We start from the raw sequence: 23,812 nt of genomic DNA, 5'->3' as shown, positions 1-23,812 counted from the left end.
ACACAGGAGACATGGGTTTAATCCCTGGGTCAGGAAGATCCCCTGGAGGAGGAAACGGCTACCCACTCTAGTATTCGTGCCTGGAGAATCCCATGGACAGAGGAACCTGGCAGGTTATAGTCCGTAGGGTCACAAAGAGTCAGATACAGCTGAGTACGGGTGCATCTAGATCCCCAGCACCTAGATGGGGGCTGACACATACTAGATGTTTACTAAATGTTTGCTGAGCCCACTAACTTTCATCCTCAAATAATATTTACTTAATATTAATTCTCTACATAGCTCGATGGCTTACCAAACCTCTCTGTGAGTGAGTGTCACAACTCCGGGGGGAAAGACAGAGCAAGTGATGTAATTATTATTCTCCCTACTTTTCAGAAAGTGAAATATTACCTGAAGTAACTGACGTGTCTACAGTGGTGGAACCAGCATGAGAATCTGAATGCATATCTGCATTCAAATAAACCCTGGGTCATATACCATCTGTTCATCAGATGCTTTGGCAGCCAAGTGAAATGCTGGTAGCTAATGAAAGAGAGCAGGGGAAGGAATAGGGAAAAGCAAAAGCCAGGCCTCTAATCACTTTTCTTTCCTCTGGTGTCTAATTGCTACCTAAACATGGTCACCCTGCGCATCTGGGGGCTGGGGTCCTCCAGCAGGGGCATGTCTCTCAAGGACCTGAGGCTGGGCCAGAGAGTTAGTGAGGCCAGTGAAGCCTCATCCTTTGGGGAGGAGGGAGATGAGGGTGGGGTCACAGGGGCCCCCATCCATTATTATGTGTGTGCATACATTCACATCTGGACAAAACCCACACCAAGGTACATTTACATATAAACACTGCACAAACAGGTGCCTCACAGTATCATACACATACACATTGATAAGCAGTCATTGCCTACTCATACACACATTTAAACGTGCACCCAACATAGACATCCAACCACTAGTGTGTACATACCGCAACTGAAGAGCACTTCTATTGCACACCAAGCTACAAGCTTGGATATATGCATGTGTATGTGCAGACATAGCCCTGATGTATATTTGGACACATGCTCTTATGCGCACACACACATAAAACTAAACACACACACATAATTCATGATCTCTCTGGAGCACCCTTACATTCAGTACACATGGAAAGGTACTCTGTTATAAGCTGTCACGTCCACAGTACTCCTAGATTCACAGCGAGATGCATACTCACACACAGGCCTCATTAGACACGTGCCACATACCCACACCCTTGCAAACGCCTGGATAAGGATCACTCTCCCGCACAGACATCTTCAAATGCACTGACAAGTTCTACGCACGGTACGATCCATCCACCGACACAATCAAGTTGTCACAGGAGCTGAAAGGTTTTTCCAATCAGAGCCCAAGAGTGCGCGGCCGCTCTGCGGGCCAGCCCACGTGACCGGGTGGAAAGCTCTCCCGCCCATGACGGGATGGGAAAAGTATGCCTGGGGCGGGCGCCGGCTGGGCTGCAGCAGCGGGAGGCGGGACGGCCCAGAGCTTCGTGGCTGCAGACGCCCCTGGACGTGGCCGGCGGCGGTGAGGGTAAGTGTCCACACGCGGTCCGCCCGGCCCGCACCTCCGCTGCCCTCCGGCAGGGACATTAAGTGCGGGCAGGGAGCGGGAGAATGCACAATGACTGCGGGGGTAGGAGGAAGTGCGAGGGAGGGAACCGCCAACAGCCCCTCATCGCAGGCCGGGCAACCCGCGGATTCCTGGCTCTCGTCCTCTGCCTTATGAATTACAACAGGAATTGACATTTACTGAGCGCTTACAGAGCCTGTGGCAGGATCTGTGCTCAGTGGTTTTCTTGATAGTAATGGTAATAGCTCGACGGTTTGTTGAGCGCTTATTTTGTGCCAGGCCCTGCCAGCATCATTTCCATGACAACAGGTTATCCCCACCTGCAGAAGGGGCACCGGGTTCAGAGACAATAATGACTTGCTCAAGTCACACAGCTAGCCGTTGGTGGTAAAAGGATTTGAACCCTGGTAAGTCTGAGCCCAACACCTGAGCTAACAATCATAGTTACCTATCAAGTGCATTATTTCATTGACTCGTGACATTAATTAAATATATCATACAGATGGGCAAGCTGAGATCTGCAACCAGCAAGCTGAGATCTGCACTCAGTTCTTCACAATGCCCTTCACTCTCCCTCCCTGCTGCCTCTCTCCAAGCCTTGTCTTATTTACTTTGTTCTTATTTCTCCATCCCCACTGCCACTGCCCCTTTCTGGGACTGCTCCTCTCACGGCTCAGGTCAGGCCTTTGCACAACCTCAGCGCAATCCTCTGCTCTTTGACTGCAAAACTCTCCTGCGTCGAATCCTTCAAGGGTCCCCTCCTTAGACCTGCCATCTCCCAGAGACCCCACTGAACCGGCAGCAACTGCAACAACACTGTCCTATATCTGTCAACCCAAAGCTGATGCTCAGTGAGCATTGTTCAAAATCCTCTCTGTTCCTCCATTTCTGCACTGCCACCTACACAGCTCTCCTCTGATTCATTCTGTTGTCTGGTAATCATACCCATTATGCCCACTTTCAATTGCCCCTCTGCAAACCACACACCACCCCCCCCCCCCCCCCCCCGACTTCTCAGACCCTCACTACTGCCCTTCATTCTAATACATCCAGTGCAACCACAGGCTTCCTTTCTTGCCAGATGTCTGACTTCTCCCCATTCCCTAGCAGGAACACAACCTTGCCTATCTTCCAGTCCTCAAGCCTTAGGGTTACCTTTTGTTTTAAATGACACAAAACAACATTTATCTTAAGAAATTCACACAGTATATAAAGGTGGAAAGTGAAAAGTAAAAACCCACACACCCTTTCCCAATTCTGGGAGGTAACCCCTTTAACAAGATGTGTGTCCTTGCAGAAATTTCATATATATATATATATATAAAATCTGTCTATATATACACAATATAGATATACATCTCTATTTATCTGTATCTGTTTTGTTTAATTCAAAGAAGTCATACTTGACATTCCCTGCTGCAACTTGCTTTTTCATCTTTCTGTATCTGCATATACTTTGTTCCTGTGTATAGTGTGCCATTACACAAACGAATTCTCTTTCACAAGTCTGGGGCATCTTGAAAGCCACTCAGCCTCCATGAGATATTCAGCGAGTTCCCCCAGGAAGTTACTTCTTTCTCTGCACATCCCTCCATTCTTTCTTATCTTGCTGTTCCTCCTCTCATCTTCACCTGCAGACTGGACATAGATGACTGGACCTTCTCTGCCACAGTCCCAGGCTCCCATGCTTTCTACTCCCAAATGCTCATTGATAGCTTCCCCTACTCCTTCCTCCAGGTCAGAGGCCTGCTAAGCTGGCATTGCCTCCATGAGATAAACTGCTTCATAAGTCAGATTTCTGTTAATCAAGTTCTAATCTAGGTTTCACTTGTGAAGGGAATTCTGTGCCAAATATTTTTTCAAGAAAATAATCTTCCTTTGGACTTGTGGATTGCTATAACTGGCTTATACTACACACACACACACACACACACACACACAGCTGCCCAGTTAGTTAAGGCTTGGGTTCTGTCCCAGCTTTGACCTGGGAAAAATGAGTTCACTTTTCTGAGCTCTGTATTCTCTCCTGCCAAATGGGGATGACAGAACCAGCCTCTTAGAAGTTTGGGGAAAATGAAAGGAGAAAATGAACATGAGAGCTCTGAAATAGAAACACACAACTTATATGGAGAACACATATGGAGAATACCCTCTTCCTCTAGATCAGGGGTTGCAAACTCATATGCCAACAGAGACCATGCATGATACCTAAGTGAACAGGATGCATAGCATTTAGGAGTAGTGAGGACTGGACACTGAAGAACGTAGGTCCTGGGTATTAGTTTGCTAGGGCTTGTCTTAGCAAAGTAACACAACTGGAGGGCTTAAACAACAAAAATGTATTTTCTCACAGTTCTGGAAACTACAAGTCTATGATTAAGGTGATCGCAGATTTGATTTCTTCTGAGGCCTCTCTCCTTGGCTGGCAGATGCCTACCTTTTGACCGTGACCTCACATGGTCATCCCTTGGTCTGGGTGTTGTGTCCTAATCTCCTTTTATTATAAAGATATTAGCCATATTGGATTAGGACTCATCAATATGACTTTGACATTAATTACCTCTTTAAAGATCCTGTCTCTAAGTATAGTCCCACTCTAGGGTCCCAGGGGTTAGGATTTCAACACATGAATTTTGGAGAAACACAGTTCAGCCCATAACACCTTGTCCAAGAGGCAGTCAGTTGGTGCCTGCCAGAATGTTGCCAGGTCCTCCAGATCCTGAAAAACAGCTGGAAATCTTTTTTTTGTTTCAAACTAGTTTATTTAGGGGTTCCATTTTCAGTCCTCAATAGACTTTGTGTATTTCTCATATACTTCTTCACTCATTAGTTCATCTATTTCTGAAGGGTTATGGAGTGTCATCTTGATCAGCCAACCATCTTCATACCAAGTTTTGTTAACAAGTCCTGGATTTGCTGCTAGAGCTTCATTAATTTCAGTTACTTCTCCTGATACAGGAGAAAAGAGTTCCATAGTAGCTTTCACAATTTCCAAAGCACCAAATTCCTGGTTTGTTCAATTTTGTCCCCAATTCAGGCAGATTACAGTAAACATCTCCCAGAACTTCCTGTACAAAACTGCTGATTGCCACTGCTCCAACACCATTTTCTGTTGTTACCCATTCATGTTTTTCTGTGAATTTCCACACCATCTTCAGAGCAGAGTCCCCAGGGCCATGGTGGGCAGGGCACGTTGGGTGCAGAGATGGTGCGCAGGGAACAGACCACAGCCTGAACACTCCACACTGGCTGCTCACAGCGCCACGTTTGCAGGGGTGCCTGGAAATCTTTTTTTAACTGAAATACAACTGACTTAGGATATTAGTTTCAAATGTATAACACAGTGATTCCATATTTTTACACATTACAAAATAATCACAATAAGTCTAGTTATCATCTGTTACTATACAAGTTTATTACAATGTCATTGACTATATTCCCTAGGCCGCATGTTACATTTCTGTGACTTATTTATTGTGTAACTGGAAGTTTTTATCTCTTACTCTTCTTCACCTATTTCACCCATGTCTCCTCTGCCTCCCCCCCGGCAAACATCTGTTTGTTCTCTGTGTCTATGACTCTGTTTGTTTTGTTATGTTTTTCATTTGTTTTGTTTTTTAGATTCCACATGTAAGTGAAAATCATATGGTATTTGTCTTCTCTGGCTGGCTTATTTCCTGTGACATAAAATCCTCTATGTTCATTCTAGGTCTATCTATGTTGTCACAAATGTCAAGATTTCATTCTTTTTCATGGCTGATAATATTCTATGTCTTCTTTATCCATTTATCTATCAATGGACACTTAGGTTGCTTCCATATTTTGGCTATTGTAAATAGTACTACAATGAACATAAGGGTACACATATCTTTTCAAAGTGGTGCTTTTGTTCTCTTCAGATAAATACCTAGAAGTACAATTTCTGGATCATATGGAAGTTCCACTTTTAATTTTATTAGGAACTTCCTTACTGTTATCCACAGTGGCTGCACCAATTTACATTGCTGTCAACAATGTACAAGGGTTCCGTTTTCTCCCCATTCTGTCCAACATTTACATGTTGTCTGTTTGATAACTGCCATTCTAGTAACTGTGAGATGATATTATGGTTTAGATTTGCATTTCTTTGATGATTAGTGATATTGAGCATCTTTTCATGTGTCTATTGACCATCATTGGGAAAATGTCCATTCAGGTCCTCTGTTCATTTTTCATCAGGTTTGTTTTTGTTTGCTTGTTTGTTTTGCTGCTGAGTTGTATGAGTTCTTTGTATATTGTGGATATTAACCCTTTATCAGATATATTGTTTGCAAATATCTTCTCTTGTTCTGTTGGTTGTCTTTTCATTTTGTTGATAGTTTCCTTTGCTATGCAGAAGCTTTTTAATTTGATGTAGTAACATTTGTTTATTTTTACTTTTGTTGCCTGTGGCTGAAGAGACATACTAAAAAAATTATTGCTCAGAGTGATGTCAAAAAGCATACTACCTATGTTTTCTTCTAGGAGTCTTATGATTGCAAGTCCCACATTTAAGTCTTTAATCGATTTTGAGTTTATTTTTGTATATAGTATGTGAAAGTGGTTCAGTTTCTCAACATCAAGTTTGAAGAGGCTGTCTTTGTCTCATTATATGTTCTTGCCTCCTTGGTCATAGATTAATTGACCATACAAGTATGGGTTTATTTCTGGGCTCTTTATTCTGTTCCGTTAATCTAAGTGTCTGTTTTTGTGCCAGAGCCACACTGTAGCTTTGTAGTATTGTTTGCAATCAGGGAGCATGATACCTTCAGCTTTGTTCTCCTTTTTCAAGACTGTTTTGGCTATTTGGGGTCTTTTGTGTTTCCATGCAAATATTAGAATCATTTGTTCTAATTCTGTGGAAAATGCCATTAGTATTTTGATAGAGATTGCACTGAACCTGTAGATTACCTTAGGTAGTATCGTCATCTTAACAATATTAATTATTTCATCCATGAGTACTATATATCTTTCCATCTGTTTCTGTCATCTTTAATTTCTTTCATCAAAGTCTTATAGTTTCTAAGTACAAGCCTTTTACCTCCTTGGTTAGATATATTCTGTATTTTATTTTGAAATCTTGATTTTAACATAAAATCTCCCAAATTTTACATTGGCAACAATTTCAAAGTTAAAAATAAATAAATAAATGAATGAAAGCACAGTGCAGTCTGTGGTTTGCATAAGGCCATTGATAAGCCAGCTGGTCACCTCTTGTCTAGATTATAACTTCATCAGTGGCAGGACCATCTTCCACAGCTCTCAGCCAGAAGTCCTTGTACATTGCAATCTCAACAAAAAACTGATCATTGAATGATTAAATTCCAATTTTAGATCCTTGTTTAAAGTAGGGTACACCCATAGAAATCCTGCACCTTTGCATTCATGCCATGCCATAAAAATCACCTCAACTGTTATAACTGCCTTCGATGCTGTTTATCCCAAAGCTCACAACTGTTCAACTCCTCACAAGGTCACTGTTCTCACCATTTTACAGATGAGGACACAGTAGACCCAGGTCTGCTCCTTTATCCTTCTCCCATTATATCTCTCATTGTCTTCAAATTTTATCATTATATCAGAATAATACCATTATTAATATTACTGAGGTCTTACTGTGAGCTGTTTACTGAATGATCCTATTTAGTATTCACAATTACTCTATAATGAGGTATGAGCAATCAAATTATTCATGGAGACATTCCTAAAGTCCTCAAATAATTCAAATTGATGTAACTCAATACTCACCTGCTGAAGGATGACAGGTATTTCTGCTTACCCATTAGAATTTCTGCTTAACTATTAGAATATCCTTGCAAGGTTCTTGACAAATTTCACATATAAAGTGAAACAATAAATATTTTTATACCATGCTTTTTCAAATTTAATACTTCAAATAAGACCATACACATGGCTTTTCCTATTTCACAGACAAGAAAACTGAGAGCTTAAATAACGTTACAGAGGTCAAACAGCTAGAAAATGACTGTTAACCACTTCTTAACCACCAGTTCAGCCGTGTGCTCTCAAAGGCTAGCATTGTGTCACACCTTTAAAGTTACCCTGAATGCCCATCATGGCCTGATTGGAAGTGAATTCCTGGAAACCAGCAAGCCCAAGGAAGTCAAGGAAACCAGTTTTTTCTCCCCAACCCCTCAGAGTACAGACTTTGTTCCTCTCCCTTGGTTCCTGAATCCTCAAGCATAGTCCCTTCCATACCATTCCAAGGGATCATCTAGTTCCCAAATTTCCTTCCTCTGCCTCTGTATGGTCCTGGATGCTCCTCAAGGGCTCCTAGATCAAAGAGAAAGGAGGAGCAAGGCTTGTTTCTCTCCTGGTCGCTTAGGTATGCCAGTGGGACCCTCAATATAACCAGATCATGTGTCCTATAACAGCAGCACCCACATCTTTCCATCTTCAGATCCCCAGTGTCTAGGCTCCAACGCAATAAGAATAAGCCACACCATCCTTTCTAAGTCACGGTACCAAGTATTTGCATACATGATAGCCCATTTGGCCCTCCTGTCAGTTAATGAGATCAACACTCTGACTGACTCCCCTATCTTTGTTCCGTGGAGCCTGAACATGCCAAATGGATCAGGGGTAGGGGGCCAAGCCAGACACCCCCATTCTTCCCTCTTGATGGAATGGCAGGAGTGAAGGCCAAGCCTCCATAGGACTCTCCTTAGGTAGCAAGAGACAGAAAAACAAACTATCTTACTTGAAAATGGAGAATTTATTAGGAGAATACAGAGGCTCCAGGTGAAATGCCACAGGACTCATGGAGGAGGTGAGGGTAATTTTTCATTGATTCAGTTTCTGGTGGTGACAATTTTAAACAAGGTCTGAATTTTTGTATCATGTTTCCTTTCAACTCCATCATCAAAAAAAAAAAAAAAAATCCATCATCTTGTTTGCTTTTCAGAAGGACAGAATAGGCAATGCTTTTTTATCTCTTCCCCTATACCAGGCCTTACTCTAGGAAAATTAAATCCTTATAAAAGTCTTCTAAGTTAGGTACCATTATTATCCACCACCCCCCCAGCCCCATTTTGGAGGGGGGATAAGGATGAGGGAGGGAGCGTAAGTAACCTGTAGAAGGACCCATAGCTAGTGGCCAGTGCTGCAAGTGTGAAATACACATTGGGCTTCAAAGACTTAGTGGTAATTAAAGAATGTAAAATGTCTCAACAACTTTTACACTGACTACATGTTGAAATGATGGTATTTGAGATATATTGGGCTAAAATAGCAAGAAAATTAATTTCATCTGCTTCTTTCTCACGTGGCGGTGAACCCAATTAAAAAGACACATGTGACTCATGTCCTCCTCCTATTGGGCAGCACTTTGGAAGGCCACGTAGAGGGCAGAACTCAGTAAAAGCTGAACACAGGGCTCTGAACACGTTCGGGCCTCCTCGCCCGTCCTCACACCCTATACATCAGCTGCCTGCTTCTCTCACTAGGGTCTTTGGTCTCCAGGGCAGAGAAAGCTGTGGGTAGCACTGAAACAGGAGAAGGCAATGGCAACCCACTCCAGTGTTCTTGCCCGGAGAACCCCAGGGACCGGGGAGCCTTGTGGGCTGCGTCTATGGGGTCGTACAGAGTCGGACGCGACTGAAGCGACTTAGCAGCAGCACTGAAACAAGACGGCTTTGGCTTCAGCCGCCTCAGAGTCTGACTCCGACCGCAGCTGAGGTCCCATGTGAAGCAGCCTCGGGCCCAGAGAGCGGGCTGCACGCCCACCACATGTCACGCGTTTTGGTGTGTAAGAAATTGGCCCTATCTGTCAGACTTGGTGGTATACTGCAGGGCCGTCAAGCTGACTTCCGGTGTGCGGTCAGCGTTCCCAGCTGAGGCAAATCTCGCGAGAGCTGGCTCCTAAGCCTAGTTAGGAGTTTTGGCGGTGGACCCTTTTTATTCTCTAGACTGAGCCAAAAACAGGGGCAGAGGGTGGGAGAAGGAGAAAGCAGCAAATCAGATATTTTCGGAGGTCTCCTGGCAAGTGGGCCCCATGACTTTTAATCCTTTGTGTCTAGACTCGGTGCTGCAGTGTTTCCACATGGGCATCCGTCTCCAGACACCAGGAAAAGGGGTACTGGTTCCGTGAGCCCTGTGGGAGGACCGGCAGCCAGCCCCTCTCTTCCCATCGGGCCTCTCTCAGCTTCTCAGAGAAGCTGTTTCCAATTTGCTTCCTGGAATTCAGGGAGGGCATGGAATGTTTTTCATCATGGAATTTCACTCCCATCAAAGTGAATTTTCAACGAGCAAGCCCCACCCCATTCCCACCACCAGCCCTTTTCTTTAAACTGCAAACACAGGGATTTTCAGAGTCAGGTGTCCTTCCCCTGAAGCATTCCAGGGGCTTCTGCTGGGAGGCCGGGAAAGTGCTGCTGTTAGTTCCGCTGCAGTTGGTGGCAGTTATTGTTTTAAACAAGGCTCTGACTTTTGTATAAGTTTTGCTTTCAACTTTGGTTATCTTATTAGATTCTCAAAAGAACCCTGTAAGGCAGCCAGGGTGAGGGTTATGATCTCCATCTTACAGGTGAGGAAGTGGAGGCCCAGCTAAGAGGAAATGATTTTTCCAAAGCCACATGGCCAATGAGTTACAAAACTAGGACCAGGACCCACCTCTTCTGAATCCAAGACCAGTGGTCTCCTTGGGTTTCCCTCAGTAGCCAAGTGTGGCTTTGTCATCCTTTTGCTCCTGTTGCTCTTTTATTACATACGAGTGACCATTTCATTCAAGGCTGTTGAACAGCTGAGCTGGGCACTGGTGACATAACAGAGAGCAAGATAGGCAGGGCCTCTGTATTCCTGGACCTTCCACTCTAGGGGGAAGACAGACAGCAGAAAGTTAATGAGCCGAGAAACAAAAAAGATATAATCACAACTTGAGCCAAGTGCTTTGGAGGGAAGACCAGGGTGGTCTGAGCAAACAGACAGGGGTGGGCCCCTCTGAGGAGGCACTAGCCCTGAGACGTGAAGCAGGCAGGCAGCTCTCTGAAGGCTTACAAGGGAAGGCAGTTAGGCAGAGTTCAGAGTTCTCTTCAGCTGCTGAACTTTTACTTGGTCACACTTGGGACTAGAAGCTTTGAATACATTAGCTGTTATTCCTGCGCAAACTGCATGAGTCGAGTATACTGTTATTCCCATTGGATAGTTGAGGAAACTAAGTGACTGTGTTTCCTACAGCTCCTGGCACTGAGAGAAACACCACCTCTACCTGTCAGCGTGTCACAACCTAGCTAACAGGTCAAATTTATTTGAGCACAATTTATATCTTCCAGTCTCCAAGGAAGATTGTGCAAAACTCAGGCTCAGCAGCCTCAAGGCCCAGACAAGTGTCTCTGGAGTTTGCACTGGCAGCCACATTCAGGTGGAGGCAGTGAGAGACCCATGTCCCAGTTGCTGGCCCTTCTCACGTCACTTTGTGAATAGAGGGCCCCTGGGAATGAAGCCCTGAGCACCATGAACAAGAGCAGGGAGGAGGTCCTGACAGTGGACCTCAGGCCGAGGCCCTTTAGCTCCTCCTGTTTTCTTAGAACATAAAGCTTTATGATTCATTAGCTACTTAACTGAGAGATGAGGAACTCAGGGACTGAGCAAATTAAAACCAGACTGAAGAACTTCATCCAAGTTCAGCACCTCATGATTTCATTTTAGGGGTTGAACCAACTAATATTGTTTTCCGTTCAGCAGGAAAACTACCATGGAGCCTTCCCTGTTCAACTCACACCAGCAAGGACAATTTAGGAACTAAGAGAGTTTTTTTTAAAAGATGAGGAAGGGGACTTCCCTGGTGGTCCAGTGGCTAAGGCTCCACACTCCAAATTGCAGGGGTCCTGGATTCAATCCCTGGTCAGGGAAATAGATCCGGCATGCTGCAACTAAGACTCAATGTGACCAAATAAATAAGTAAACAAAATAAAAGGAAGAACCAATACTTTTTTTTCTTATCAGTTCAACAGATATTTATGGAGTACCTGCCATGTGTAAAATGTTCTGCAAGCCCTCTCCCCAGAGAAGGGGTAGAGCCCTGTGCCCTGTGAGGTAAAAAAGAAGGTGGTGGAATGGAGCTTGAAGACTAAGGGGTGGGTTAGAGCTTGGCCTGAAGGGGAGGGGAGTGCAGGAAGAGAGGGGACTAACCTGGGTTAGGATGGAGGCAAGGGGTCATTTCCTTTAGGTCCACATCAGGGGTTCCAATATTTGCTGTTTGCAGCCGGCAGCCACTGGAGTAAGACTGTTCGGAAAGTGATGTGGCTAAGTTACATTTGTAACTGATCCCTCTGGCTTGAGCAGGCGAATGGCCATCAGGGGAGCAAGAGACCTGGGCGGAGGTACTTGCCAGGTCTAAGCAGGGAATGAGCTGATGGTGCTTGGGAGGAGGTGCTTTCTGCACCCTCATCTTTTGGTTCAGCCCCTGGGAACACCCCATCAGCCTTCCAAAGGGGCATCCCAATGGTGGGATGTCAGGGCTCAGGAGACTGCTCCTAATCACCTTGGCTAAGCCACATTTGGGCCTCTCAGAGGACAGGAGTTTCCCTCAAATGTCAATCTCAAATATCCCGAGGGAGAAAAAGCATCACTTTTACATTTTCCAAATCATGTATTTTATATATGTGTGTATGTTTGGCATGTGTGCCTGTGTGTATAAAATGATATAATAAAAAGATATCAAAGAAATTTCTCTATTGCTGTGCGTGGCTTTGGCCTATGCTTTAAGGTCTCTGCTATAATTTGGGATATTTAGGAAGAAAAATCTAAGAAATGCTGACATAATGGAAAGCATTTGCGCATTAGGGTCAGCCAAACCCAAATTCAAATATAACTTCTGCCATGAACTAGTTGTATAAACATGAGCAAATTAGCCTCTCTGAGTTCAGTTTCCTCTTCTATAAATCAGAGAAGGGAAAAAAAAAAATAGAGAAGAAAACAAGGTGTAGTAGATTACACGTCATCTCCAGAGCCCGTCAGACTTGGGTTCAAATAGTCTCCCCAGAACTCAAATTGTGTGATTTGGGGTAAATCATTTCACTTCTTAGAGCCTCTGTTTCTTCCAATGAAAAATGAGACAGTAAGTTTACTGCCTTGTAGGGTTTATTGTAAACTTCAAATAAAATGATTCCAGTAAAGAGCTTTGCACAGTGCCAGAAACTTTTTAGGTGTCCAGTTAAGTCAGTTTGCCTCTGTCTCAGTTTCCCTCTCTGTAACCGATCAGGTTGGATTGAATGGTCCCTTGAGGCTCTCCTCAAGTTTAATTCTAAATTTTTAAAATATATTTATTTTTAATTGGAGGATAATTGCTTTATAATGTTGTGTTGGTTTCTGCCATACATCAACATGAATCAGCCATAGGTATACATATGTCCCCTCCCTCTTGAACCTCCCTCCCACCTCCCACCCCATCCCTCCCCTCTAGCTTGTCACAGAGCACTGGTTTGAGCTCCCTGTGTCATATAGTAAATTCCCACTGGCTATCTATTTTTAAAAATAGGGAACGCTTCACAGATTTGCATGTCATCCTTGTGCAGGGGCCATGCTAATCTTCTCTCTATAGTTCCAATTTTAGTATATTTGCTGCCAAAGCGAGCACCTAAGTTTTATTTTTAAAACTCAGCAAGAGTTCACTTGTCTGGATGCCTAGGCACTTGTCCATTCTCCACGCACTCACCCCTAGTTTTTTCACCACTGTGGTGTGGAGAGTAGGCTGGGAACAGGGCTGTGTGGAGCTGGCTGTTTTGGAGGAGCCGCAGAGGGAAGGAAACTCTCCTCTCCCTCCCTCTGGGTTTGGAGTCAGAACCCAGTCTCCCCGCCTCTATTTCCAAAACAGTTGCTGGCTGGAGCTGCAGGAACCTTCATGCTCCAGCTCAGAGAAATCCCTTCCTCCTGTCCAGAGCCCCATGCCTCCACCCAGCCCTTGGGGCCTGCCCTGGGCCAGCTTCACTGAGCCAGATCCCCTGCTGTCCACAGAGGCTGGAGAGCGGACCCTGCTCCCTCTTGCCGGGCTTGTGTGTCCGGAGTAGAGATGAGAAGCAAGAGGGGAGCCAACCTGAAGCACAGGGTTCCCCTTTCACCTTTCTCTCTCTCCTCTGACCTTCTGTCTTTCCTGCCTGTCTTGCAGACTCTCTCATCTGCCTGGAAGACTTGCTCCCACCTGCTTCCTTCCTTCCTTCCTCCTTCCCTCCTTCCCTCGTCCAAAATACCAGCAGGTTGCAATTTTTCAAATTATTTCAAATCTGCTTTGAGAAGTGGGTTTCTCTTCTGGGGTCTCAGATGTGTCCCAGCTCACAAGTAACACCAAGACTAGTTTTGCAAGACTCCTGTCAAGCAGACAAGGGAAGGCGATGGAGCCTGGGGACTCTAGGACACAGTTTTCCAAAAGTATATCAAACATGCAAGTTTCCACCACGTTTCCTAAGTCTACCTCCCGTCTCTACCACTGACTACACGGCCCATATTGAGCACAGGAGGCACCAGAAGACAGCAGCTTAATTAAACTGCAGCTTAATTTTTGCCTCCCTCTGCTCCTTTATAGGGATTTCCCTATAGCTTAGATGGTAAGGAATCTGCCACATTGCAGGACACCCAGGTTTAATCCCTGGGTCAGGGAGATCCCCTGGAGAAGGAAATGGCAACCCACTCCAGTATTCTTGGGTACTATAATGCTCCTTTATAGGGCTTCCCAGGCGGCACTAGTGGTAAAGAACCCGCCTGGCAATCCAGGAGCCATAGAGTTTGATCTCGAGGTCAGAATATCCCTTGGAGGAGGGCATGGCATCCCACTCAAGTATTCTTGCCAGGAGAATCCCATGGACAGAGGAGCCTGAAGGGCTCCAGTCCATAGGATCGAAGAGTCAGACACAACTGAAGTAGCTCAGCACACATGCCCCTTTATAATTTAGCCAGTGAAGGTGTTGCAGAAACCAGTACTCGAGAAACCAAGCACCACACTTGGAGAGTTGGAGAACTCAGGTCTATTATGCCAGCGGACCCAGAGGAGTTAACACTCCAAGCTCTGAGCCCCGAACAAAGTTACAGAGTTTTTATACATGGACAGGCGTGATTAAGCAGGTTTTCAGGTTTGCAGGGGCTAGGACAATTGCAAAGAGCAGGACAAGGGTGAGTGAGATAAGCTCCAGTTCCTAGTATTGTGAGTCCCCACTTTCTGAGGCTTACATGATCTAGACTTTGCAAGGAGCAAGCTGAGTTACAGAGGCAGAAGGCAAAGGAGGTAAAATTTTAACTTTTCCTCTCCAAAGGTGCTCCCCCTTCCGCCTGACAGTCTACTCCCAGGTAATCTGCTCTTCAATCATCATTCAAAGGTGAGGCCTCCTCCTGTCCCACAGTGCAGCCATGATGCTGGCTGGGACACCTTAGCTAACCTCTTTCCAGGTTGAAGGAAGGAGCAGAAGCAGCACTAATGGGACAGATGGCAGGGGTGGGTGTGGTTCCTGTTTCATGGCTGAGATAGGGCTAAGCTCCCCTGGACCCGGCAGAAACGATGATGTCTCTTTCTTGGGGGTACCTTCTGTGGGGGTCCTTGGGTGTTCCCAAGTTAAGCCCTCTGACTGTAACAAACGGTGAAGCAGTCTGTCACACTTTCATTTTGCAGGCAAGTCCAGGCTTCTCATTTTCAGATAACCCTGCATGATTATCCCTGCTGGGCCCCTCACTTCCTGTCCTGGTCCCTCTGGCCCAGGCTGGCTCCTACTGCAGAATGTCTCGTACCTTCCATGTACCAGGGAGGGTGAGAAGGCAGTCTGCTTCCTCCTGTGCCCCAGAGAGCTCTCTTCCTCCTTCCATTCGGCAAGCAGCTGCTCTCCCAGCCGCCAACTTGGCATGCAATCCTCAGATGCATGTCCACAGATATCCCCCTCTCAGCCTCATGGGTGGCATTTTTTATATATACACATTTATTTATTTGGTTGAGCCAGGTCTTTGTTGTGGCATGCGGGATCTTTAGTTGCAGTATGTGAACTCTTAGCCGCAGCATGTGGGATCTAGTTCCCTGACCAGAGATCTAACCTGGGCCCCCTGCATTGGGAGAACAGTATCTTAGCCACTAGACCACCAGGGAATTCCCAAAGTTTGCCTTTTAAAATCCAAGAGTGCCCAGAGTCATGAAATGAGCTCTCAAAACCATTCCTTTGGATTTCCCTGGCAGTTCAGTGGTTAAGAATCTGCTTGTCAGTGCAGGGGTCATGGGTTTGATGCCTGGTTCAGATATCCCTCATGCCCTGGGGCAGCTAAGCTCCTGAACCACAGCGACTGAGCAGGAACTCTAGAGCCACACTCCTGAGCCTGCTCTGCAACAAGAGAAGCCAGCACAGTGAGAAGCCTGTGAACTGCAACTAGAGAGTAGTTCCAGCTCGCTGCAACTGCAGTAAGCCTGTGCCTAGCAATGAAGACCCAGTGCAGCCAAAAATAAGTGAATAAATAAAAAGAAAGAAAAAGAACTTTAAAAACAAAACAAGAAAAAAAGGTCCTCCTTTGTCAGTTCTTCACTTTGGCCTGACCCCTCGATTGAGCATGCAGTATGTCCTCTCATATGTCCTGGTGCCCAGATGAAAATATGGATTTTTAACACACTCTTTCTATCACCCACTAGGTCTTTCTTTTCATCCTCTCCAAAGGACTAGATCCCCAGGGCTAACTTGTGCCCTTGTTGAGTCCCTTTCCTCACATCGGGCCACAGACCTTCCTTGCACCCCAGCAGAGGCTCTGTCCCAGGGTGTCTGGCACCATAGTCCTGTCTGGAGGTCTCCAAGGTTTCCAAATTGCACAAAATTTCGTAAGAATGGGTGTGCACTGCCACAGATGACAGTGTTCTTTATTGAAAAGGGATATTAGGAAGGGGTATGGAGACGTGAAAGATATAGTCAGCAAACTGAAACCTTTTTTTTTTCCTTATTTAGGACTACGGAAATTGAAAAGATAGTAACTTTGTTACTACATGTTATTTAAGGCAGTGTCTGGTACTAAATCATCTCTCCCTGGCCAGGGACACTTCTGTGACATTTCTTCTCTGAGGTCCAGAGAAGGAAAGTGACTGGTGCAAAGTCACCAGGTTGGTGAGCCACGGAGCTGGAACTAGACCAGCTCCCCGAGTCTCACTCCTCTTCCTGGCAGGGGAGGCCTGGTCTTCTCTCCTCCTCATGTGTTCCCAGGGTTAAAGATTTGGAGGGGCAAGGAGGAGGGGCAGAGTCAACCAACATGTTTCCAGAGCCAGCACAGACGTCTGGACAGGCTCCCAGGCCCCAGGCAAAGCAGGATGTGAAGGGAGACTGAGGGCCCAGGAGGGAAGTGTGAGCCTTGAGGGTGAGACCTGAGCAGTGTTCCAGCTTTACTGCCAGTCCTACGGCTGCAGGAAGCCCTGTCATGCTTGAAGGCTCTGATGAAGTGGTCGAACGAAGGTTATGTGGGAACAGAGAAGCCAGCAAGGCTTTGCATCTTTTAAGAGAGGGCAGAGTGGAGTCTGAGAGTCTCAGTCAGCATCAGAGGTGAAGGGGCCTTAGAAATCATCTAGTCTGTGTGTGTGCTAAGTTCAGTCCTGTCCAACTCTTGTGACCACACCCCCCCCCCCCGCCCCCACCATGCGCTGTAGCCTGTCAGACTCCTCTGTCCAAGGGATTCTCCAGGAAACAATACTGGAGTGGGTTGCCATGCCTTCCTCCAGGGAATTGTCCTGACCAGGGATCAAACCTGCATCTCTGGTGTCTCCTGCCTTGGCAGGTGAGTTATTTATCACTAGTGCCACCTGGGAAGCCCAGGTTGCAATCAAATGGGTCCCTGGACCACCAGTTTCAGCATTCCTCAAAATACCTCAAATCCTCCAGCTCCAACGCAGACCTACTGAACTGCAAACTCTGGAGGTTGGGCCCAGAAACCTGGGTTTAGACAAGCCCTCCAATTGAGTCTGATGCACACTCGAGTGTGGAAACCAACCCCTTATTTTTGGTAGATTTTTTTTTAAGTTTTATTTTTATTTTTGGCTGTGCTGAGTCTTCATTGCTGAGTGCGGACTTTCTCTAGTTGTGCCTTTTGAAGTGTGTCCCTTATGAGATAAGACCCTGGGGCCAAGGACAATTTTATTGCAAAGAGATGCACTGAGTTCTGGGTCTTCCTCAGTGCCTGAAGCATGAAGGCCTAAAGATAGACGGTGTTTGCCGGGTCACACAGGAAGCAGCCAGACTTGGAGGAAGGGCTGGTCCCCCAGGGTATCTGGGAAGGTCACTTCCTTGGTACACAGGCTTCGCATTTTCTGTCTTATCATGCTTCAGAACATGAGATCTAGGGCGTGCCGGCTTCAGTAGTTGTGGCACGTGGGCTTAGTAGTTGCAGCTCGAAAGCTCTAGAGCCCATTCTCAGTAGCTATGGCCCATGGGCTTAGTTACCCTATGGTATGTAGAATCTTCCCAGACCAAGGATTGAACCCATGTGCCCCGCATTGGCAGGCGGACTCTTAACCACTGAACCACCAGGGAGGTCCTCCAATCCCTTATGTTTCAGGGGGTAGAAACTGAGGCCCAGAGACGAAAAAGGGCTTACCTAAATTCACAAAGCCAGTTACCACTTCAGAGCCCATCCTAGAGGCAGAAAGTCTTGCTTAGAATATTCCCCCTCCTGGTTTCATTCCTAGGAGAGAGGCTATTGGTTGCAAAGTGACTGAGTCAGTTTGTTGAGAGATCTTGAACAAGTGGCTTATTTCTGCTCTGGACCTTGGCTTTGGCATCTTCCCAGAGAGGGGCTGGGGTAGATAATCTCTGGTCATGTAACACTCTGGTCTCTAGTGTGATCATGTCGCCACTGCCCCAGCCTTAAGAACATGGCGTGAAATTAAGACTTATTGAGACTTGCAAAGTGTCCCCCAAAATTACATCCCACACTTCTTATCCAGGAAGCTATTGTAGGATATGTGTCACCAAAATGAGAGAGTGAAAAAAAATAAAATAAAAGGAAGGCATGGATTTGTAAAGCAGGAGATAAAACACAGGAGAGAGGCAAAGAGAATCACCATGATGGTTATAAAGGAAAATCCTGGGCTGTAAAGTGTGTACACAGTTGGAACAGGAGGAGGGAGGGCTCTGGGACTTATGTCTTCAGGAAAATAGATGGGAGAGGTAAATTATCTGATATATTTGATAATGTACAAATTAGTGATGTAGAAAACTAAGCAAATAAAATTATTAATATCTCCAGTAAGAAATGTATATATAATGAAGGAAGTATAATTATAGTATGGTGCTTAGCTTAGCAGTAAATAATACTTATAATACTTCAAAGAGTGAATTTTGGTTTAGTCAAAAATTATGTTTAAACAGCATGAGGGAGAAAACAGGGTCCTTGAGTGATGCAAGAGAGCTGAATCCTCATCTGTCATAATAGGAATTCAAAAGGCAATGTCTGAAATTGATGGGACCTGCCTGGTGGTTCAGTGATTGGGACTCTGAGCTTTCACTGCAAGGGGCACAGGTTCAATCCCTGGTGAGGGAACTAGAATCCTGCATGCTATACAGCACAGTACAAAAGAAAAGAAAACAACAAACAACTTTAAAACAGATAAAAAGAAGCTACGTAAGCATATTATCTTTTAATGTCAATAAATTTCTGAAGAAATAGCCAAAAGAGTTTGGGGGAGGGGAGAGAGTTGATGTGGAAGATGGATGGGGCTGAAGATTACGCACGGTTTTTCATTATAAGCTTTATGTTATTATTTGACTTTATAACAATGTGAGCATATTATTTTTATTATTCTTTAAGTGAAAAAAAAAAAATCAGTGTAGCCTGGAGCAAAGCACATGTGCTCTGGCTCTTCATGGCCTCATTCAAATCCCAGCCCTGCCACGATAATTGCCTGCCTTAGTCACCTTGTGAACTTCTCTGAGCTCCCTTTCTCCTCATATCTATTCGGATAGGATGCTATGAGGTTAAGTAACATGTGGAAAGCTCCTGGCCCAGGCCTGGTACACAGGGAGCCCTCGGCAGAAAAGCTGTGCCCATCGTCTGCCAGTGCTGCTCAGGCCTGCGGCACCGACACTCAGAACTGATGCCTCACTTCTGACCCGCTAATGTGCGGCCCCGAATCCTCCAGCATAGTTACAAATCACCACCAGCAGTCTGAAGTGTCTCTGCCCTTGTGACTTTCCATTCAGGCCACATATTTGAATGAAACCATGGAACGATTCTCTGCATCCACGGTTCCTCCCCATCAGCAGTCACTGGGCTCAGTCCTGCCACTCCAGAGCATGAGGATGTGAGGATGACTGCCTCCCCCGTCCAGGACTCCTCCAAAGTGTATTCTGAGCCCATGACATGGCTCATCCAGAGATGTCCGGGTGTGAGAACACTGTCCGGTTACTTGCTTGTGATGTGAGAGAGAGGGAGGAGAGGTGCCCTCTTCTCTGGACGACTGACCTCCAGTCAGCTCCATGGCCAGACTCACCCACTCACAGCTCTCTGCCCTCCTGCAGGTGACCACCATGATCCCCTGGGTGCTGCTGGCCTGTGCCCTTCCTTGTGCAGCCGACCCACTGCTGGCTGCCTTCGCCCGCAGAGACTTCCAGAAGGGCTCCCCTCAACTCATCTGCAGCATGCCTGGCCCCCAGGGTCCACCCGGCCCCCCAGGAGCCCCAGGGCCCTCAGGAATGGTGGGAAGAATGGGCTTTCCAGGCAAAGATGGCCAGGATGGCCAGGACGGGGACCGAGGGGAGAGCGGAGAGGAAGGTAAGAAGCCCAGGGCCTGTCCCTCCTGTTCCCACCTGTTGACAACTGCTGCTGCTGCTGCTAAGTTGCATCAGTCGTGTCCGACTCTGTGCGACCCCATAGACGGCAGCTCACCAGGCTCCTCTGTCCATGGGATTCTCCAGGCAAGAATACTGGAGTGGGTTGCCAGTGCCTTCTCTTCCTATTGATAACATCTGACTCAAAAGGGGTTTGCAAAGTTATGAAAACTAATATGTATGAATCTTATTTCCTTATAAACCAAACTAATGTCTCTTTAAAAAACAGAGTAGGAATTATCCAACAGTCCAGTATTTAGGACATTCCTCTTCACGGGGCACGAGTTCCATCCTGGTTGGGAACTAAGATCCCATACATTGCACAGCGCAGCCAAAAAAATTTTTTTAATTAAAAAAAAAAATGGTGTGTTCTCTGGAAAGGAACAGTGAGCCTCAATTTTCTGTTCCTGCCCCAGCTGCACTGTTGATTTGCTCAGTGACCTTAAGCAAGTCTCCTGAAATAGTACTCAGTACTCTCTAGGTTGCAAGAGACAGAAACCCAATTTAAATAAATAAATGAAAATTTAAAAAGAAACCCAATTTATAGCCCCAAATGGAATTTATTGGTTCATACAACTAGAAAGTCTGAGAGCCAAGCTTCAGGAATAGCCGCATCCAGGAGCTCAACTATTGTCAAGGCTTTGCTTCTCTGTACACTGGCTTGGTTCTCACAAAGGCTGGAATTTATGAAATGCCCACTTGATCCATAGAGCAATTCTCAGGAGGACTGATTCTTCTTGATCACATATTCATTCTGAACCAATCACTTTGACCATAGAGGTGAGGTACCACCATTCGCCAGGCCTGGGTCAAGTGCCCACCCCTGGGTGTGAGTGTGTGTTGTGTGTGTGGTGAGGGCAGTTGATCACTGTGATTGACAGCCTCGCTAGGACCACATTCAGTAGTGAACAGAAGTTTTCCAAAGGAAGGGGTGCCAGGCAGACAACAGACAAACTGGAAACTGTTCACTCCACCTCAGCATCCTCCTGTCATCCTCCAAAGGTTATCACTATTAACTGGTTAAATGCATACCTGTTCTGGTCTCTTTCTGTGTATTTACATATATATATACTAATACAAAACATTGCCAAGTACTTAGCATAAGCAATCTGTTTCCTGAAAACTAGATGTTCAGTAAGAAAATGCTGTTTGGGAATTTATTTCCCAATTACTTAAAATAGGAAAAATTTTAATGCATTACACATTAACCCAAAACTCTAAATCACACACACAAAAAAAGGCCTGTATATATACATATGAGAAGCAAAGCACCTTGTTAGAATGTAAAATATCTGCAGCATTACTTGCTGATCACCCAGTTCATAGGGTGGTTAACGGACCCTTGCTTTGTGTGCAGTGATGCTAAGACACTGCTTACACCTGGCAACCTCCAGCTGCAGGCTCCTTAATTGATCCAGCATGTTTCCCTGACGGCTCAGCAGGTAAGAATATACTGGCAATGCAGGAGACACAGGAGACCCAGATTCAACGCCTGGATCCGGAAGATCCCCTGGAGGAGGGTCTGGGAACCCACTCTAGTAATTCTTGCCTGGAGAATCCCCATGGACAGAGGAGCCTGGCAGGGATAGTCCAAAGCATTGCAAAGAGTCGGACACGACTAAGCATAAACATGCTTTCCAAAACATCTGCCCACCCCCCTAGCTCTGCCAGCCTGCCAACTGTTTCAATTAACCATTGTGTTTGGATATGACTCCAGTTACCCATCCATTTTGTTTAAAATGTAAAATGTTGTATTGAGTTTGGGGAACATAAATACATATGTTTTTATATAATCATCAGCCAAAAATACTGTGTTGAGAGAAATGCACATTATTAGAATAAGGGAATTAAAAACTCAGAGGTGTTCTTCAGGCACACATTACCATGGAAATGTTCTGTAGGATACACCAAGTGTATACATCTAGCAAATGGTTACTAGGTGCCAGGCACTCAAAAGTGCAAAATAATGGGCATTGTGGTTTCCTTTGAACAAAACAGAGTTTCTGCCACCTTCTTTTTCCACTTAACAGTATATTTTAGAGAAGTTTTCATATGGTACGTGTAAATCTGTGTCATTTTTTTTTTTAAACTCCTGCAGAGAATTGCATATAAGAGATGGACCATAATTTTTCTCATCATCTCCCTTTGGATAGGCATTTAATTGTTCCTAGTTTTTGTTATTGTAAGCAATGCTGCTGTAAAAACCCTTGCCCACGTGGGCAGGGATCTCGGACACTGGTCAAGGATTTCACGAAGGTCAGTGCTTTGAAGTCAAGAGGCTTCTTACAATTCTTGTCTCAACCCATTTTTAGCACAGCCTGGGGAAGGGCTGAGCTGGCAGACAAACCACTCTTCCTTCAAAGGCAGGAGGACAAGGGAAGGGCATGAACTGTGACAAGTTATCTTTGCCACAATCTACATGATGCTGGAAGGTGAATATTACCATTCCCACTTTACAGATAAGATGGGAGAAATGCCCCTGGTGATACCATCATGATTTCATTTCTGTGTGAGTGCACAGACTGTGTTCTTTCCTTTCCCCAAAGCCTTGTGTTCCAAGAATGGAAAGCCAAAGCCCACCCTCTGCCTAGTTCTCTGAGGTCCCCTCCATAACACCAGCTGTTCTGTCTTCCAGGCTCACCTGGCCGGACAGGTAATCGTGGGAAGCCAGGCCCGAAGGGCAAAGCCGGGGCCATTGGGCGGGCCGGCCCGCGTGGCCCCAAAGGGATCAGCGGTGCCCCGGGCAAGCACGGGACACCCGGCAGGAAGGGGCCCAAGGGCAAGAAGGGGGAGCCGGGCCTCCCGGGGCCCTGCAGCTGCGGCAGCAGCCACGCCAAGTCGGCCTTCTCCGTGGCGGTGACCAAGAGCTATCCGCGGGAGCGGCTGCCCATCAAATTCGACAAGATACTAATGAACGAGGGCGGACACTACAACGCTTCCAGTGGCAAGTTCGTCTGCAGCGTGCCGGGCATCTACTACTTCACCTACGACATCACGCTGGCCAACAAGCACCTGGCCATCGGCCTGGTGCACAACGGCCAGTATCGCATCCGGACCTTCGACGCCAACACAGGCAACCACGACGTGGCCTCAGGCTCCACCATCCTGGCGCTCAGGCAGGGGGATGAGGTCTGGCTGCAGATCTTCTATTCTGAGCAGAACGGGCTCTTCTATGACCCATACTGGACCGACAGCCTCTTCACGGGCTTCCTCATCTACGCTGACCAGGACAGCCCCAGTGAGGTGTAGACGGGCCAGTACTGGGTCTCCCAGCAGCTCCTGGACTTGGGCTTCCAGCACAAGACCCCTAAACTGTTGCGGGCTGGAAGTCGGGAGCATCTAACCTCAGGCTGACCTCCTCCACCCCTTTTTCCTCCACCATTAAATCCAAGCTTTTTTATTCATCCTTC

General features: G+C 46.1%; 1 protein-coding gene, 1 non-coding gene and 1 pseudogene across 4 annotated transcripts; 1 reads left to right on the top strand and 2 right to left on the bottom strand.

Annotated features, from left to right (window-relative positions):
- Positions 1-1,480: 1,480 nt before the first annotated feature.
- Positions 1,481-23,812, top strand: C1QTNF2 (C1q and TNF related 2). 3 transcript variants are annotated; one of them, XM_061151873.1, is made up of 4 exons: positions 1,531-1,563; positions 14,883-14,945; positions 20,094-20,346; positions 23,038-23,812. In XM_061151873.1, exons 3-4 carry the CDS (start codon positions 20,103-20,105, stop codon positions 23,649-23,651), a joined length of 858 nt encoding a protein of 285 aa, XP_061007856.1. In that variant the 5' UTR covers positions 1,531-1,563; positions 14,883-14,945; positions 20,094-20,102; the 3' UTR covers positions 23,652-23,812. The 3 variants fall into 3 exon arrangements, with proteins under 3 accessions (XP_061007855.1, XP_061007856.1, XP_061007857.1); XM_061151872.1 differs by lacking the exon at positions 14,883-14,945 and having other exon boundaries at positions 1,481-1,563; XM_061151874.1 differs by lacking the exon at positions 14,883-14,945 and having other exon boundaries at positions 1,541-1,563; positions 20,076-20,346.
- On the bottom strand, positions 4,382-12,028 carry LOC133062910 (glycine cleavage system H protein, mitochondrial-like; annotated as a pseudogene).
- LOC133062965 (U6 spliceosomal RNA) lies at positions 13,110-13,212 on the bottom strand. Its single transcript, XR_009694284.1, has one exon. It is a non-coding gene; the product is annotated as a U6 spliceosomal RNA (small nuclear RNA).

The sequence above is a fragment of the Dama dama genome, chromosome 9, assembly GCF_033118175.1.
Source record: "Dama dama isolate Ldn47 chromosome 9, ASM3311817v1, whole genome shotgun sequence".
NCBI lineage: Eukaryota > Metazoa > Chordata > Mammalia > Artiodactyla > Cervidae > Dama > Dama dama.
Note: the sequence above shows the minus strand (reverse complement) of the source record. Positions and strands in the feature narration are given on the sequence as shown.

Excerpts from the sequence above, each read along its gene's own strand:
- C1QTNF2 (XM_061151872.1), top strand. The coding sequence starts at position 20,103 with ATGATCCCCTGGGTGCTGCTGGCCTGTGCCCTTCCTTGTGCAGCCGAC. Across the intron at positions 20,347-23,037 it reads AGGGGAGAGCGGAGAGGAAG|GCTCACCTGGCCGGACAGGT; the intron begins GTAAGAAGCCCA and ends TCTGTCTTCCAG.